Genomic DNA, 13867 nt, shown 5'->3' with positions numbered 1-13867 from the left:
TTGCCCCAAAACTGCATGTGATTATCATAAAGTGGGCATGTCTGTAAAGGGGAGACTCGTGGGTACCCATAGAACCCATTTTCATTCACATATCTTGACCCGATTAAATGAAATGAGCATACATACAGAGTTGTGGGTGGTCTCTTCAAGTTTAGGTTTCTCAGTTCATCCTTATCTTTGTTTATTGTGCATTTTGTCTTTTTTGGGCAAATTAAAGGGACTGTTTGTAAATTTATCAAGCTGTTGCCTAGCAACCTAAGTCCAGTTGCAATTCCATTGAAATGTGCTAAAACGAATGTTTCAAACAGGATAAATACAGGCATATTTAGGCAGACAGTTTGAGGAAAACAAAGGTTGTTTTTTTAACATTACAGCATGTAAACATTTTCTAGTGGAAATACATAAAAAGTATGAACCTGAACATTAGCATAACTTTGGAAACTGTTGAAGGTTTCTCTGGATCCAGTATATATATTCTGAGTTTATTCCTTCACAGCCAGTTTATGTCAGCTTTGTTTCCTTTTAAAATGTGAAAAATAAAAAGGCTTTTTAGCCAATATAACGGTCAAATGATTGAACAGGATGAAAACTGGACTAACCAGAGCTGCATGCTGCAACCAATATCACCCCAAATCCATTGTTCCTACACCACCCCTCCCTCATTTCAGACAAAAGGAAACCATGCATTTGATACAATAGAGTTAAGACCAAAAACACACAGAGAGGATAGGCGGGGTTGGTTACATAGTCAGATTTTATTGGACAGAACGGTCACCAGGGCTACAAACATGAAGAAGCAGACAGTGATGAGGCAAACACCAGGGGGAGATCTCACCTCACTGCAGACACACTCCCACAGCCAGATTTCCCCAAAAAGCACCTCTGAATCAAATTAGTGTGACAAAGTTGATCTCGGTGCTTCAGAAACAGGGAATTTGGGACACAAACAAGCTTATCGGTTTGATGTTCAGACCTTGAAACTGCAATATTCCCCTCTGCTTTAACTTTACTCGCTGGATGCTGGTAAAACTAATAGTGGAAAAATAGCAAGGGAAAGAAATTCCAGGATGTACAAAAACAGCTCGGTCACTATCAATTCCTTCTCTTCTCGAAATACCCATAAGAGACTTTGAATTGAGACCTTTGATTCAAATGACCAAAAAAAAAAAAACACAGATCAAATATCAATCAGTCCACAATACAGAATCAAACATCTTGAATTTGAAGGGTAGACTCTACTGAGACAGAAGTTAATTTACAGGAACAATATCAGGATTCATTTAAACCACAACAGCTACAAATCATCTCACCAGGGATTACCTCTAGGAATTGTGGGCCTTCTAACGTAACTGGAGAGTAGATAGTGGAATAATAACACTGAATAAACACAAGAGAGCACCCAATTAAAGACAGTCCTCTCCCCCTGGTCCCCATCTGCATCACACGCCCTCTTTTTCTTTTTCGGAACACCAGTTGGTTTACAGGTTTACTCATCACTACGAGATATATACGATACAATGGTTCACATTTTGCATATATCTGTGCATTATATCATATTTACTTTTCTTTTTTTTTTTTTTAAACGATGTAAATTCAATCTCCAACACCTAGTTAGGAATGGGTGAGGGTGGAGGTGGGTGGGGGGTGTATGAGAGAAGCTATAAGGGTTGAGGGGGGAGGAGAGAGAGAGACAAAGTAGGAAGGGGCAGAAGAAAAAAATCTTATAGATGGGAGGAGAAGTGGTCAGTTCGCTGCCTGGAGCGGGTTGAACTTTAGCAGCGCGTTTCGTAGATGCCGGAGCGGCCGATGTACCGCACCCATTTGATGACGTCGTGGTCACTGTAGTTGAGCTTGGACTCGAACACTTTCAAGTAGCGCACCTTCAGACCGGAGGGAGCGAAAGGAACCTGCGGAGACGAGGAGAGGGATGTTAAGACGAGTATGGGCATGCTGGGAGCTGTATGCCACACGGGTTGTTTGTTTCTTACTGTGGGTGTGACAGTCAAGCGAGCTCTGAGCAGGAAGTGTGTGTATATGAGGTGACACTAAGCAGGTTTGTGATTTGCATGACTGATACTGTGGTCACATTAATCCATAGTCCATTTGTTTGGTTGTACAAAGTTCAGCTGTACATTTAGCAAACAGAATATTATATCACATTTAAATCAAGCAGTAAAGCCTAATTAGGAAAAACTGATTCAACAAACTTCCTGTGTGACTGAGAATAAGGTAGAAACTGTAAACTATTAAAGCGTTCTGACCTCAAAGTTCATAGAGATGGGAGGCCTGGCCCATTTCTTCTTATCGTTGGTCGGCAGCAGCTCGATCTCAGCGCTGATCTGAGACTCCTTCATCCCAGCCATGCGTTTGATCCTACACAAACACACAGTGAACTTTGTAAGTTTCGTACAGGTTTCAGCAACAAGGAACCCAATTTTAAAACCTTCACAAGAATAAATAAGTTTAAAAAAGGGTTTAACGTGTGCGAGGTTAAATAAACAGAAGCTGTTAATCATTAACTTGACACAGAGAGCATATTGTATCTCATCGGTTGTATCTCATGTATATACACGGACAGAGCTACTACTCACTTCCAGACAATGGCGTTCTCACTGGCCTTGTACTTGGCTTTTCCCTTCATACAAATCACCTGCACGCCGCTGGTGTTGAGCGGCGTTGGGATACGCACCTGAGGAGATGATAATGAAGAGCAAAACTTTTAATATTACAGCAATCCAAAGTCATACACATAGATTCAGAACGGTTCCAAAGAGTCTCTGAGTGTATTTGCTCATGTTTGATCTGTGAGGAAAAATGACCAATTTATAAATTTGGATCTTGGATCTGTGTGTGCGCTGCATCTTGACTTTGATAAGAGCTCACCTCGATCTTCTGGGCCAGCAACGAGGGCTTGAAGTTGGACTTGATGACCACCTTAACCTCCAGTTTAGTGCGGCCAACCTCCCTGACCAGAGGGATAACTCGGAACGGCAGGATGATGTCTTTAGTGGTGCGGTACCTGCGAGAAGGGGGGAGGAGAAAAATGGTTCATGTTACAAAATGATGTTGCTTTAAAGCATAAACAAGGATTTCCTTAAGTTGTTTCAGTGTCCATCCATGCTTTTTCTCATTCATTTCTCCAAACAAACAATGTATATAAAGATAAAAATGGACCATGTTGCCACAAACTAGCATATGTTATATGCTTTTAATATAGTTGGCATAAGTTTCACTCATGCCCTGTGACCTCCCACGCTTTTCTGGACAGCTTAATAATAAACAAAAAAAGGTTTAAAAAGATTTCAGAAATCCATTGACTGACCTCATGAGCTCATACTCTCCGTCGGGGGGGATGAAGCTGATGCTACGCTCCGAGTCGAACTTACTGAGGCGCACACACTGGTGGAAGGTGCAGTCGTCGATGGCTATGGACTGCTTCCCACTGCTGGGAGACAGAACACATCATAAACACACACACAGGAGACAAAAGAACATTAGTTCACTTATTAATAATTATATCTAATAATTATGACACCAATTCCCCAAAAGATAAATCTATTACTCTCCCTCAATTAATGTCCATAATAATAATTAAAAAAAAGAAGTACACACAGGGACACAACTGCTAGTATCAAGACATAAACACCCGGTGGAGGTTAATGACACTATTGTGCAATAACACAAATCCCTGTTAGATGTTAGGTGGGGTAATAAAAACAAACCAGCCATTCCACAAAATAGAGAAACAACCACTGAAGAGTTAACAAGGCGTGTTTGATTTGTATTGAGTGGTGTGCAGCAACAGAGCATGAGATGGTTCTTAATATACTGAAGGGCTTAGACAAGACAAGTGTGTGTGAGTGTGTGTGAGTGTGTGTGTGTGTGTGTGTGTGTGTGTATTGAGGTGGCAGAAGGTGAGGTGACTTGTCAGTACAGTACCTTCCTCCCCCTAAATCACTGAGGTACAGCACATAGAAAAGAAAGAGAGGGAAAGAAAGGAGAGATGCATCCAAAGGAAAGAAAAATAAAAAAATAAATTGTAAAGCCTGTCTTGTTGCAAACAGCAAGACAACACTCATAACACAGACACGGGGCTAACAGACAAGGTGGTCTTCTTAACATTTTTGACTCAACAGTGAATTTTCCTTGTCAGGGTTTTTCAAGATAGAAATCATAGAAAAGCACCATTCTCAAAGACACTGATTATCTAAAAGGATTTTCAGCCTCACTTATCAAAATATGCTTGATTTCAGATATTCAATTTTGCCGTCGCTCACCTCTTCCCCGCGTCATCAGATGCTGCTCCCTTGCCCTGCTTGTCGATGACGATCTTGTCGTTCATGCCGAATTTGCACTCTGGCATCCCGCTCAGGTAGCTCTTCATCACTACTCGGCCCGACACGTGGGCGCTCAGGACCTGGCCTGGACAGGGTGGGAAATAATGGGACAGTCTGAAACTGGCCAGTCTACAAATCATATTTTTTCTGTACTTTGTTGTTTTGGGGACGGCAATTCTGCTAAAAAAAACTCTCACTTTCACAACTTAACAACAACATCTGTTTTCATGAGTCGTGTTTTTGAGCACAAAGCAAAAAAAAGGCCTGGATTTTGAATTATTCATAACTGTGTTAAGAATGAATTTCTCTTCATCTGTAGCTGAAACTGTAAACCAACAGTCCCCACCCAGGCTGGAGAATCCATATCAACAGACCTTGTGGTGACATGAGCAGGTTGACGCTCTCCAGCACGTCGAGGAAGAGCTCATTGCGGCGATACTTGATGCCTTCGCGCCGCCAGCCGATCTGCCCCGTCACCTGGCTGGTGATCTGAGACTGCTCCTCTTTTGTCTGGGAGACGGGGAGAGAAACTGTATCACTACCGACAAAAGAAGAAGGCTGACAAACTGACGAATGAGAGGGGGGGTGATGAAAAGGGATCATTAGCACTACCGGGGGAGGGAGGAAAACAAATGTGACACGATTCCATACATGGATTAAATGAATTTCCTGCGTATGTTGTATTACCTGGTGCTGAATTATGAAGTGTCCAAGATCATGATTGAGGGGAACAAGGAGAGAAAAACACAAAATAAGCTACAATGTCAGAGCAATTTTATTACAGGCTCAATTTAGATAATGATTCAATAAAGTTAAATAGTTCTGCAAAAATACAGGCATTATAGCTTTCTTCTAAATGCCTCCTATAATGTTTTGTGTCCACAGAGACACTAGTGTCACTCTAACTCACTGTCAGTGTGGATATCATTACATCACACTGTCAGTTATTGCTTGATATCATTGACACCACTCCAATAAAAATGTCTTGATCAGCTTTATCCAGATCAATGCTCGGCACATCCCCATAAAACATTCCATTTATCACCCGTCTATCACTTGTGATTCTCCAGGTCCTGGATTATACCGTTTCTAATATTAAGTCACTGATATAAATAGGGTACATAAATCTCAGTATAATGCGATACAATCCAACAGCACCACAAACTACAGCCGTTAAAATGACCATAAAGTTGAATCAACGGCCACTCTAAAACAGTTTAAACATAAACTGAACATTACAACCTTCATGGCGGTTTTAGTATGAGACTAAACTTGTCTTACTGACCTGTCCCTTAATGCCCTGCTGGGTGATGAAGGTCTTCAGAGCTCCAGTCTCTGAGTTCTGGGGGTATCCAAAGTCCAGGATCTCTGTGTGAACACAAGCAGATAACCGTCAGTAAGAGATAAGATGTGCAAGATAAAAAACTAGGACACGTAGCGGTGGAAAGAACTAGTGTTGACGGAATGAGACATTATATTAATACAACTTTCACTGGGAAGACAAACACAAATTAGCTCCTATATGCTCCAGAGCTGCCCAGTTCTCAGATCATCCCATTAGATTTTGGATAATGCTATTGACAACGGTCTTTTACCGTCCAGCAGCTCGTAGATAAGCACAAAGTTGTTCTTGATGTTCTCCTCGCTGATCTTGCCGAAGTAGGCCGTCATGACGTCGCACATCTTGTACAGGAACTCGAACACCATGGCGGCGTTGACATTCTGCTTGGTGACGGCCGCCAACCAGATGTTGGAGCGCTTGACGTGGAAAAAACTGGTTCGGGCAATGTTGGTCACCGGGGATCGAACCTGCTGCCGGGCGTGAATCACGTTCACACGGAACGCATCCACCGCGTTGCGCCTGAGATCGGGAGGAGGGAAATACAGACAGAGACGGAAAAAGAGAGAGACATTTGAGTTGGGAGTTGAGAGAGTTGTTTCAGGCTTTTACATGACTGCTGTTAACACTATCCCACCCTGTGACATCCTGTGAAAATATTTGGCGAGTTTGAGATCCAGACCTCAACAGCGTATCCACCCATTACAAGGAATGAGCAAAAACATTTTCCAACCAACTGGAATAGAGCTGGTGCATTTAGACAGAGAAAAGGAGTGTTGTTTTGTGTAAATGGTGATAATTACCAGGAGGGAGAGGGAAGGCTCTGAGAGTTTAAGTTGACACCCAGGCAACAGCGTCATAATTATCTGGACTCCGTGGGAACAAAAAGATGTTTTAACCTTGCATGGTCCAAATCTGATCTTAAGTTGGACTATTTCTTTATTTTAAAAAGTTGAACAGGCTACATTTGAATTCAGTTCTGATACTGAAAAGTCAGTTATGTTTACCTTAAAGTATATCTTAATGCTTTAGGGGGAACGCAGCCCCGATTAATGTGGATTTATAAAGAACAAGGCTTAGTGCAGAGGATGCAGCACGTTCTGACAGGAATACCAAATCCTACTGAGAACTGACAAAATGTCAACCTTACTAATATTCAATACTATTATCTCATCTAAAAATGTAAAAGAACCAAGGCTGCAGGTTAAAAATGTAACCACTCTCTTACTGTTTGCTCCCATTTCTAAATGGTACCATGAAGAACAAATGGACTACAGACATATAGGTGGCAGCCTTCTTGGTTGATGTTACATATATTTAAAAAAGGTACTATTGATAACATTCAGCCACTAGATGTTGCATTCTCCCTCCCCCGTTCCATTGCATTCACTTCACAACAAGTCGTTGCCAGGCACTTAATGTCAATCTCAGCCATTTATCCGTTTTTTTCCCACAGTAACTGATGACGACCTAGAGATATCACGTGATACCAACGTCGCTTTACTATTTGGCTCACAATGCCTTGTTAACAGTGGTAACCAAACGTCACATATCTTCCACAGAGATAAACAAAACGTTCATTTTGGACCCGCCAAAATTATTAAAATGATTAATTCACAATCAGAATTTTTTCAGGAAAAGCCATACTTTTATTCGGCACCTTTTTAAAAGCTCTGTGAACGTTTTTTTTTTTTTTTAAATATTCGTCTACATAAAAGTGTTATCAATAAGACCTTTAAAGATAAAACTACCATGTCTGCAAATCATCAAAATGTCAACATCTACGTTTGCAAGTTAGGAATTCAATGCGGCGATTATTTGAATGGAGGACTAAGGTACGATAACATCAGTCTAGGAGGCTGCCATGATGTCTACCTTGTCCATTAAACTGCTTTCATATCACAACTAATAAGTATTAACTATCAGCCACAAATTATACATATTTTTCTTTGAAATGTATGAAATACAGTTTAAGCCTTAAATTAAAATAAAACAATTTTAACCAAAATCGCAGTTGATTCCAGTGGATATTAGTTAACTCAAGGTCCACTTCTACAAATGAGACCCCATAAAATTGATGTAAAATTATCTAAACAGTCTATTTTTTTTGCGAAATAGCAATCAAAGGATGAGAGAACTAAATTAAGCATCATATCCCATGCTCAGACTACATGCTTAGGCACTGGTACAGCTGTTTGTGAGCATCAATACTCATTGAAGGGCTCTGGTAGCAGCTGAGTTTGTTGGCTTTGTCTGTTGTATCTCAGTATATCTGGTGGTTTTTCTATGTACCACCGTAATGTCATGACAGGTGACTCATGCTTAGAGGAAGTAACGGGAAGTTCACTGTGGAATCAATGGGCATGCAGTTAGGGGGTTTCAGGGGATCATTGATCGGTGGCCATGAGAGGGGAGGAGGTCATGCTTGATAGGCTGGAGCATCTCTTACCTATTCCTACAGGGGCCAAGATGGACAGATGGAGGTAAATGGTGATACAGAGGATAGAGAGGGAAAAAAGGATGAAGTAAAAGTAGAGGAGAGAGACAAAAATGCACAAGAGACATTTTCGTGCATCATGTACACAGACAGAGTGAGTAACATGGTGTTTATTATGACGCCATCATAACTGAATGTGTCGGGAACAGCGGCAGCGCTATATTGCTCTTTAATCTATGCTGTGTGTTGTCGTCACAACAGCATGGCAACTGGTGCATATTTATTATTTGTATCACTCCGTAAGAGCTTAATTATTTCAAGTGGATCAATTTCTATCTATAACTAAAAGCTCTGTTGCAATAGATGTCAACACAACATTAGAGCACATACACTGCAGCAACATGATAAGTCTGGTTTACTCACAGCAACAGGGAGGATCACCCAAAAGCAACTGATGCCGGGACCACGGTGGAATTTTCTGGTTTTCTACTGAACATAATATGAAAACTCTATAGCTGTTGTCTTAAAGGGACTGTTTGTAAGAATCAGAAATTGGTTGTAACAGCGACACCTGTGGCCGTTAAGTCAACGAAAGTCAGCGTCCTGTTGTCCGCGCACGCGCTACCTGAATGTGAGCGAGCATCCGTCAAAACAATGAGGCGACACACATCAGCTAAAACCACAATATCACTATATTTCGCCTGCTTGGCAGTAATGTTAGCTGACCAGACGAAGGTCTCTCTATGAATCAATGCTGATCCTACTGTTGGCTTTTCCTGCTTCAGCCTCCCGACCGCGGCCAGAGGAAACAGGGGAGACACCGGCAGCTGGTCGGAGACGAAAACGTTTCTCGCTGCGGAGCCCCGTCACTTCACAAGACACGGGAAACATCTGTTGGTCTGGAGGAGCTGCAGCATTTATTTCTGCACAAACGTCCACTGTACATTCACTAGATATTCTCAGAGCTAAACTAACTCTTCTGCAGTGTGGAGTGTGCACGCATGCACGTGAGATGGAGCGAGCTGTGAGTGAAGGCAGGCAGGCAGAAGAGCAGAGACTCCAGCCCTGGAAACCAAAGCTACGGTCTCCCCCGCATCCTCCGTCCGCGGCCAACACAATTTTGCAAGACGGGCTTCACTAGATAGAACTTTGCGGTTTTGGTGCTTCTGTGTAGTTTGTGTTGGAGTCTGAGTCTGAAAGGCGTAGCCGCACGCCAACACGCATGGGACACCGACCCAGATTGATTTATACATGTAAGAAGTTACAAAAAGTCCCTTTAATGAAAGTCTCAAAAAATGACAGTTTTGCTTCTTTTGGCAAAATTGACTGAGGTTATGAGGGCGTGAATTCAATTTCGGTTTCCTTGTAGTACACTATTCTGTAGTAGACATGCAAGCAGCCATATGGTATTTGTGCTTCTGCTAGACAATGATTAAAAATAAAGCAACCACAATGACATTACTGATTGCTGCCAAGAAACGGGACAAAAGATGAAAGGGATGTCACAAACCTGCAGACCTTGCATTGATCTAATTCAAACAGGCTATTTAATGGCGTCTCGCTGGCTCAGTCTGCTGATGCAACGTGTTAGACTGAACAGCTCTAGATGCAGCATTTACTATTCTGTTTCTGCCCTCATCCATTGACTCCTCTAACCCTACAACTAAAGCAAAAACGGTTCAAGACATAAAATGTTTAAAAATGCCTTAAGGGGCTACACAAAAAATAACCTACTGACCCAGCACTGCTGCGGTGTACCCACGTAATTGACACTAGGAAATCAATTTCTACCCTTGTGCCCTCTCTGTATCTTGCCAACCCTCACTGTGTAAATTTACAAGGCACTGGACTGGAGTGATGTATGCCCTCAGTTCAATCACTACATGTGGCTGGGTTTACACAAAACAGAAAGTGATTATTGGGTGTTAAGCATGGAGACTTGGTATGTCTATCACAAGTGAATCACATCAACAATGTGTCACAAACAAACAAATAAAGGAAGAGGAAAGGAAGAAAGACAGACAGTATACAAGTCAGATCTTCACAATATATAGCGTATTATACTGGCCTGGATCTATGTGGATGTAGCCTTTCATCTGACACATGTGAAGTAGTCGTTTTTAGCCTATTACTCCCAGTCTATACTGGATATGACTGCCATGTTTTTAGTTGTCCATCTTAGGCGGCGTGAACATTTTCCTTTTCATCAACACTCGATCCTCAGCATCTTCGTATAGGCTCCTGTCTCTGCTCTGTTTAGTTGCTAGTTTAAAGTCTCTTTTTACTTCCACATTTAAAGTGAGCCACTAACTATTCTTTTTAAACCATTTTAACACGTTGTTTTTCCAACCATTATTAATTCCCCATCCCTCCATGCCAAACCTAGGAAAATTATTTTCTTTGCAGAGAGGAAAAGGGTGCTTGCTATCAGTATCTCATTACAGAAAAATAACTTGTGTCTTGTATAAACACTGGTCAATTTGGATGAGCTTTTCCCACAGCTGCATTTAATCTTTTACATGCAGTTGAAGGTGTGGTTTGATAAGCATGAGTGAAAGTGAACCGCATCATTACCACTTACGATAATGAAAAATATTTAAGCATAATACTACTTTTATATTGTTGTTGTTTTGATTATAGTCCCTTGTGTTTTATCATTTATTTATTGGGAGAATAATTGCATAATTTCTTCAAGTTTTTGTATTTGTAAATAATTACAATTTATTCTAATAATACCAAATTGTGTTCTTTATCTAAGTAACATTGTCCTTAATGTAATCCTGGCTTAGCTATGTTTTTAAACACATTTCAGAGGAGATAACACAACAGACAAATGTAAACTACTTAGCCAGGACGAGGGACATAATCCTCTCTCATCCCTTCAGAATCAATCCCAACCTGTCCACCTCTGCTGGTTTATCACGCCTCTTGTTGACATGAAGTCAGCCCAAAATTTAGGAGTGCTCCTGTGAAACGTACCCAATGTCATCTCGGTAGACCCGGGAGATGAGGACCTCCCCCTTGTGGTTGTAGATGAACAATCCTCCAATCATTGTGGCTGCTTCTCAGTCCCAACTGGCCATGGTGAAACCAAACCCCCGCCTGAGAAGAGCAAGAGATTGCAGTCAGGAAACAGGGTAAAGGAAAAAAAAAGGGGGTGATAGAGAGAAGTGAAAGCAGTGAAAAGTGAGGGAGTGACCAACAGTACAGGGAAGCACTTGTCCCTCACATCCGCTTTCTCTGTCTCTCTCCCTCTCTTCCTCTCTCTCTCACACACACACATCACTCTATTGCCAATTGAATATATCCTGCAGCTGCCCCACTGTGGTGACTCATGTTTGTTGCGTGCATGTGTATACACACATCAAAAAATCTCTCCAATATAGGCTGAAGAGACTCCATTACTACCACCACAGTCAAATCCTTGTTTCCTTCCAAAGTAAGATTAACAGCAGATTAGCAGCCACCAGTTTGAGGCAGGATGCCACCAAGTAGCCCAGGAAACAAATCTGTTGCTCTTACTGGGATTGCATTTTTACTACCAGGTGCAGTGATCTGGTTAGACTTATAAACATGAAGCAAGATTAAAACCTAACAGGCAGCATAATTCATATAGAGGGAGTACAATGTACTTGAATTGTGATTACTAATTGTCCTTTTTTATAATGCTCATTATAACAGTCTTTTACTCATGGATTTTATCTTGGTCTGTCTGTGGATGTGTGAGATTGTGTCTGCTCTGTTGACCTGTTTTATTCTGCCTATGTCTGTAAAGCACTTTGATCAGCTCATGTTGTTTTAAATGTGCTATAGAAATCAATTTGACTTGACTTGTAGCGTTGCTTGCTTGTGGCTTAGAGAAACAAATCATAGCTAGTTTGCTCTCATTCAAAGAAATGAAGCTTCTGGAAACCAGAGGATGAAAGACATGCTTGAAATTCCTCGAAGACAGAGAGGCCAGATAACTTAAAACACACAGTATTCAACACAAGTACACCTATGAGATTAATCATTTTCCCCATATGCACGATGCCAGCCGGGTCGTGACCGAACAAACCGTGCACACAAGACCTGAGCTGAGTTTAATCGCCCCTTTATATTGGCCGAAGTCAAGATGTCTGCTCTCTCTCGGGCCATTTCCTAACATTCATACATCTTTCATATTTGTTCCTCGACTGATGAGGAGGGGACTTATTTGCTTGTAACACTTCATCATAAAGCACTATTTAAGTGGCTACTACACCATTTGATGGAGGCTTGACCTTCAAGCTAAGATCAAAGTGATGGAGAATAGACTCGAGTGAGAGAGGTAGCTAATTTAGCTTAGCAGGCTAGCTGTGCGGGGCGGTGAGCTACAGGCGAACTAGCGTCGAAGCGGTGCGGCAATTTTTAAATGGACTTCCGGTGAAAAAGAAAATCCGACCGTTTAACATAAAAACACTCAATTATCGACTAATTACAAATTAATTTTAAATTATAGCATTATTATTTCCCCAATGACATCAAATCGTTAATAAATTGCATAAAATACACGCTGTAATGTTTTTATTTTAAGGAGAAAAGCCGCTCTCTATCCCGTTATCATACTAGCTTGCCGCTGCTAGGTGACGTTAGCTGACGCTGAAGCGGCGGCTAATGCTAATGCTAATGTAGCATCATTCCCCCCTCTGGATGTTAACAGTTCCGCCGGCTTTGCGACGCGGTTATCGGCTTACATTTGATCATTTTGACGGGGAATGTGTAACCGTGAACTCACCCGAACGCCACCAGTGTTTCGCTCCCCCGTTTGGCCTCGGTGATAGGTTGTGTCAGGATCCGGTAGGTTCCCAGTTCGGTTCACACACACCCGCTAATTCCGCTCCTTCTTCCGCTCCTTCCTCCTCCTCCCGCTGCTGCTGGTCCTCCGGTCGCTGTCAGCTGACCCGCCGTCCTGACGCACAGCCGTTCCGTTGTGACAGGAAAAGGCGCGGCTGGAGCGATGTGTAAACCGCACCCAGGCCTTGTTATGATAAGCTACAGCACGGGCTACTGGTCAAGTTGTTTGTTTCATGGTAGTTCATGTTTGTGAGAACTATACAGGGCGCACAGTGGGCTAAAAAATATATATATATATCCCAAAAACAAGTATCCAACCTGCTTAATTAAATGTTACACAGTGGTATTCCTTTCTAGCTCCACATATATTGTTTATATCATGTTTATTTTTGTTTATAGCTTATTTTGTATATTGTATATTGGTTGAATTTTTTAAAAAAAATCTTATTTTATTCTAACGTTTTTAATCTATTCTTTTGTTATTATACTGCTTATTTATAGTCTTTTGTATGCTTGTGTTCTGATGTGTATATATGTGCATGTAACTGTATGAATATGTATATGCTTGTTTCTTTATTTTCCCCATTCTATTGTTTTTTATTTCATTATTTATATTTCAGTGTATTCTGTTTTACATGATGTGAATTTCCTTGGAAAGCACTTTGTGCTTGAAAAGTGCTCTACAAATAAAATGATTATTATTATTATTTGCACCAACAAAACCAAAGCAAATTCCTAGTGTATACCTCTTACACCTGGCAATAAACACGATTCTGATTCTGATTCATAACTGCTCTTAAATTACCACCTTCAGTGAATGGGAGCAAGAAAAGTATTTTACCCTGTAGAGAAATATGTGTTTCCTTTCACCATAATGGTTGTGTGGGTGGTTTTATTTTGTTTTATTCTGTCCTGCAGAGTCCACTTTTTTCTATCCAA

The 13867-nt window shown here is 41.3% G+C and overlaps 1 protein-coding gene across 2 annotated transcripts; it reads right to left on the bottom strand.

The window, feature by feature from the left end:
- Positions 1–736: 736 nt before the first annotated feature.
- Positions 737–13090, bottom strand: LOC119498025 (AP-2 complex subunit mu-A). Of its 2 annotated transcripts, XM_037786491.1 has the most exons (13): positions 12870–13090; positions 11093–11215; positions 5933–6198; positions 5623–5705; positions 5025–5030; positions 4712–4847; positions 4278–4422; positions 3940–3957; positions 3323–3445; positions 2884–3019; positions 2592–2689; positions 2262–2373; positions 737–1907 (listed from the first exon to the last, which is right to left on the bottom strand). In XM_037786491.1, the coding sequence occupies exons 2-13, from the start codon at positions 11164–11166 to the stop codon at positions 1773–1775; spliced, it is 1332 nt and encodes a 443-aa protein (XP_037642419.1). In that variant the 5' UTR covers positions 11167–11215; positions 12870–13090; the 3' UTR covers positions 737–1772. The 2 variants fall into 2 exon arrangements, with proteins under 2 accessions (XP_037642419.1, XP_037642420.1); XM_037786492.1 differs by lacking the exon at positions 3940–3957 and having other exon boundaries at positions 12870–13089.
- Positions 13091–13867: the final 777 nt, after the last annotated feature.

This window comes from Sebastes umbrosus, chromosome 12 (assembly GCF_015220745.1).
Source record: "Sebastes umbrosus isolate fSebUmb1 chromosome 12, fSebUmb1.pri, whole genome shotgun sequence".
NCBI lineage: Eukaryota > Metazoa > Chordata > Actinopteri > Perciformes > Sebastidae > Sebastes > Sebastes umbrosus.
This window is presented reverse-complemented; position numbering and strand designations above follow the sequence as displayed.

Coding starts and splice junctions, on each gene's coding strand:
- LOC119498025 (XM_037786491.1), bottom strand. CDS start 11,166: ATGATTGGAGGATTGTTCATCTACAACCACAAGGGGGAGGTCCTCATC. Junction 4,423..4,711: donor CCTGCTCATGTCACCACAAG/GTCTGTTGATAT, acceptor CACCCTGTCCAG/GCCAGGTCCTGAGCGCCCAC. Junction 2,690..2,883: donor TGCTGGCCCAGAAGATCGAG/GTGAGCTCTTAT, acceptor TCATCTCCTCAG/GTGCGTATCCCAACGCCGCT.